At 41.3% G+C, this 4,929-nt stretch overlaps 1 protein-coding gene across 1 annotated transcript in view; it reads right to left on the reverse strand.

The window, feature by feature from the left end:
• Positions 1-4,929, reverse strand: part of LOC101850665 (regucalcin) — a 15,178-nt gene that overhangs the window by 9,334 nt on the left and 915 nt on the right. Inside the window, exons 2-3 of the mRNA XM_013086081.2 lie at positions 3,589-3,764; positions 433-624 (exon numbers count right to left, since the gene is read on the reverse strand). Coding sequence (XP_012941535.1) covers positions 433-624; positions 3,589-3,745 — 349 coding nt within the window. The 5' untranslated portion in view covers positions 3,746-3,764. The remainder of the gene's footprint in view (positions 1-432; positions 625-3,588; positions 3,765-4,929) is intronic.

Genomic DNA, 4,929 nt, shown 5'->3' on the forward strand with positions numbered 1-4,929 from the left:
CACACACACACACACACACACACACACAGATGTACAAACATGCACACACACACACACACACATACACACACTCACGCACACACATGCATACGCACGCACATGTGCACACACAGATACATACACACTCATCCCTCACACATCCTCTCTTCCACAGACATCTGTGCACATAACCATAATACTATTAATATTATTGTATGCTTGCACTCTCAAACAAGCTCACAGTCACATGCATAAATTATATAAATGAATACTAATATAAACACCAATAGTGTTCAGCATGAAACGTACTAAGTATTCTGATTGTAACTCAAAGGTATTCTGATGCATGCTTTAAAGGTCATAATATGAATATCTAACACAGAACAATCTCACTAAAGTAAAAATCATACATACTCGAGTCGTATTTATGTAACAAAACTTGTATGTACTCACCTAACCAGAGTCGGCCTTTAGCGTCGCACTTTCCGTCGTTAATGAGTCCATTAGCAGGTAGCCCTAACTTCTCTCCAGAGACAAAAGGAGTGGTTTTTCCAGTCTTCTCTAGCAGAAAGTTTACACTATCTGCCTGCGTGATCACATTTCCACCGCCGTTGCTTCGCGGAATAGCGAAATGTGTTTCTTTTTCTATTGAGGGAATACAAGAAAGCTTACAAGGAAATCATTACAATTATTATTGGCGTTTCATTACCTCAGCATGGAAGCGTATAAACATACCCTGTTTGTCACAGATTCGATGAGCAACATAGGAAAAATCAGGAGTGGATGGCTCTACAGTGACTGTAGAGCTTCCATTGCAAATAGCCACCTCCTAAGAATTACATGGGAGTCCTGTCCTGGTCACGCCAGGGTGCACGGAAATGAGCGTGCTGATGAACTTGCCGGCAAAACAGCACCCAATGGCCGAATCATGCTCGACCCACCAATGGTGATCGCCAGATGCAAGGAGAGCCTTCACAACCAAGAGGAGACAGACTCCCACACACTCAGCACAATAAAAGAAAAGTGTGTGCGGGGCACAGCGAAAAAAAGTTTGCTCCGAGGAGTGGTCAGGCGTGTCTCAAACCAGCTCCTTATGGAGACAATTAGCAAGAAGACCCTGAGGTGGACACTGGAAAGGAGAGATGAGCAGCTATGGACATGTGCCGCCTGCTATGATTCTAGCTCCGTATCCAAGTAAATCCAAGCAAATCCTAGTTTCATTACCATAGTAGTATCATTGTATAATTAAAATAAATGCTTTACACTGACCACCCCCCCCCCCAAATACCTGTGGTAAACGATTTTTAGTAATACCTACTCGGGAATAGGCTTTTTATTTGTTTGGTTTAGTTTGTTTGTTTGTTCGTTGATGTTGTTATATGTTTGTTTGTATTAAACAAATAATGAACGTGAAAGGTGTTGAACAAAAGCAAGAAAGATGAAAATTCTCCAATGGCCGGAAAGATGTCGGCTTCTTCGAGCTAATTACAGGGTGATAAAAAAAACAACAACCTTTACAACTTGTTTTTTAAATAACTTCCTCCATATTCAAGTTTTGCGTTTCAGATTTGAACATAACATTTGGGAGCCAAAAGGAATTTGTCTGATATGTATTTAGATAAGTCCATTGAATGGTTTTGCTCTATACAGCGCATTAAAAAAACCAACCCATTTTCAACCTTGTCGCCATTTTCATAGCATGACGCACCAGTTCGCGTTAGGCCTACCACCAAAAGTTGCAATAATCACACCATATTGCAAGCCACAGCAGTCTAACAAGTCAACAGAAGTCTGCAGATATTATTTTTCAGATCATGGTTACGTTTAGTAAAGAGCAGAGAGCTTTTTGTATTGAACATTACATCTCCACAAACTCACCATCCCTGACATTCCAAAAGTTTTGCGCACGGCATGGAGAGAATGCTTAGGTGCCCTCAAGACCTATGGCGTCATGAGTAGAGAAGTTCCGTCAGTTTGGATCTACAGCGAATCAAAACTAAAAAGTTCTTTAAAACATGACCACTTGAGGTTGAACACGTACCATGCGCAGCCCTTTAAACGTCACCAGAGTGCGGGTTTCAGTGGCAGAGTCCCATGAGACGTCTGTCCTTGGATGATCTGCAGCTAGGACTTTCCTACACATCAACGATCTGCAATCTCATGGCAGATCTTAACCTAAGACTATACCATGTTCATCTTCGCTAGACCGAGATGAAATGGATCAGAGCATGGCAATGTGTTCATGATTCCTCGATTGTCTTGTAAAGAGGGATCATTTCCTCGATGACATTTGGTTTAGTGCAAAGCCCATTTTCACCCTGCGGGATATGTTAACTCCAAAATTGCTGTCTATTGGGCACCCCATCTATTGTCTCTAGAAGCCACTTCTAAGTGAACATATACGGTGTATGTGGCTTTAAAAACTCATGGTTTAGCAGGTCCTTGTGTTAGGGCGCTACTGAACATTTCGAACAACGCGTAAAAATGTGTCAAGTCCAAAGGAGGGAATGTGGAGCACTGCTTCTAGGAATTTCAGAATGAAATCATTAGGTTTTTAAAACTCTGTAAAATAATTTAAATGTTGTTTAAATGTCACAGGGTGGAAAATTAATGTCAAAGAGAAAATAAAGAAAAGGGTCAACTAATCTTTTCACGACTTCCTTTACAAGATTTTCAAACTTTGGTGAACTTTGCGTTTTCTGGGGTGCTTTTTTCTTTTAGCCGTTTCCGTTTTCAAAACATGTTTCTTCTTCGTGGATTTTATATCAAACAATTTTCTTTTGAATGAATTATGTCTGTTCCAAATTACAGCATTCTAGAACAATTTTTTGAGCGAGATATTCAGAAAAAAATGTGTAAAGTTTTTTTGGGATCACCCTGTATTTCCACGGGTGCCTGGTTTCACAAACAGCCACGCTAATGTATTTTTAATAGGGGCAGGTGTAGATCTAGTTGGTATGCTTAAAGAAGGTGAGGGTGGAGTGAAGTGGCGAGTCGACTGATGAGTATTAATTTGCATCAAATGAGACATAAATAGTCCTTAATGTCCAGACGCTGTCTGACTGTTTTTTGTGTTTCACCTCTCTTTCTCTCTCTCTCTCTCTCTCTCTCTCTCTCTCTCTCTCTCTCTCTCTATCTCTCTCTCCTTCTCTCTCTCTCCCTCTTTCTCTCTTTCTCTCTCTCTCTTTCACACACGCACACACACACACGCACACACTCACACACACACACACAAACACACACACACACACACACACACACGCACTCATACAAACACGCACACGCACACGCACACGTGTGCACATGCACGATCGCGGACACAAGAGCACGAACATACACAGATACACACGCACAGTGGCATGTTATAAGTAATTTCAATTTTGAGTTAAGTGGCGGTCGTGGTAGTGTTGATGATGTAAATGGTGGTATTTGAGTAACTGCTGCTGCTGCTGCTGCTGCTGTTGCTCCTGCTGCTGATAATGATGATGATGATGGTGATGATGATGCGAGGGGAGGAGGAGGAGGAGAGGAGGAAGGAGAGGGGACAGGGGAGAGGAGAAGAATGATAAGCAGCTACAACATAGTATATAGCAAATTTTCTCCACTTACCGAGATTGATTCTGTTCACTCGAGGTATACTTGGATTGTATCGTATCACTGCATTACCCCTCACGTCCACCCCAAGCCACGATTCCGACCTGATGTCCCAGAACCCAGACTCGCCAAGTTGGAATCGGTCAGGAAGTACAGCTTCTACTTTCATCATAGTATTGATACCACACGCACTGAGGACATTCAGAGGTCACAATTAATTTCGATCCACCATTCTTAAAAACTATCAAAAAGCGTCCTTTGCGCATGACGTCACGATCACCCATGTATTGTCTCACTTTGAATAAATTAATACCTCCGATGTACGTAGTAGGTCAAGTGCGTTCCGAATGCAGAGCTCAAATTTACCTTTATCAGTACACAAGCAAATGAAAAGGCCGTCTATGTAATGAAATGCTCGAAATTGTTGAGAAATATAACAACTTCGAAGAAGAAGAAGAAGAAGAAGAAGAAGAAGAAGAAGAAGAAGAAGAAGAAGAAGGAGGAGGAGGAGGAGGAGGAGGAGGAGAAGAAGAAGAACAACAATGTGTGTGCATAATGTTATGTTTTCCCACTCCTAGCGAAACAATTTAGATCATTTAGGAAGCGGGGATAGATCCAGCCAGTCAAGGTCAATTCAGGTTGAAAGGGGCTTATCGCCACAGCAGATAGACCGAAATACCCCCAAAATAATTATCACTATTTAACTCGCGTCTTCTGAGTGCAACTGAGAAGGGCCAAACAACTACTCCGAAAATATGCGAAATTGTATATTATAGAGTTAATGCCCCTGACAACACTGTGAGGCAATTTAAGATGCGGGACCTCCGAGTTTTACGACCATCTCTGATAGAACTGGGCCAAATGTGACAATAAATGTAACGTCCCTTTCCGAAGGACACGACATCAGACTGCGCTGAACCTCGAACCCGCAAATCTGCAATCTCATGATTACATGTCATACAGCCTAACCTTGCAAAGCTTCCGACCCCACGTCGCTACTCCAAAGACCTCTGCCAGAAGAAGAAGAAGAAGAAGAAGAAGAAGAAGAAGAAGAAGAAGAAGAAGAAGAAGAAGAAGAAGAAGAAGAAGAAGAAGAAGAAGAAGAAGAAGAAGAAGAAGAAGAAGAAGAAGAAGAAGAAGAAGAAGAAGAAGAAGAAGAAGAAGAAAAACAACAACAATATTAACAACTACAAACAACAACTACAAAAACAACAACAACAGCAACAATTAATAACAACAAGAAACATTTTTTTTGTATTATTACTGTCGCTTATAGGCTCTTTTGGCTTATGTTCTGATTTTAGTTTCTTTGTTTAAAAATTGATCGATGCTATGATTTTGATGAGGACGTGGGGG

The sequence above is a fragment of the Aplysia californica genome, unplaced genomic scaffold (assembly GCF_000002075.1).
Source record: "Aplysia californica isolate F4 #8 unplaced genomic scaffold, AplCal3.0 scaffold00433, whole genome shotgun sequence".
In the NCBI taxonomy this organism is placed as follows: Eukaryota; Metazoa; Mollusca; class Gastropoda; order Aplysiida; family Aplysiidae; genus Aplysia; species Aplysia californica.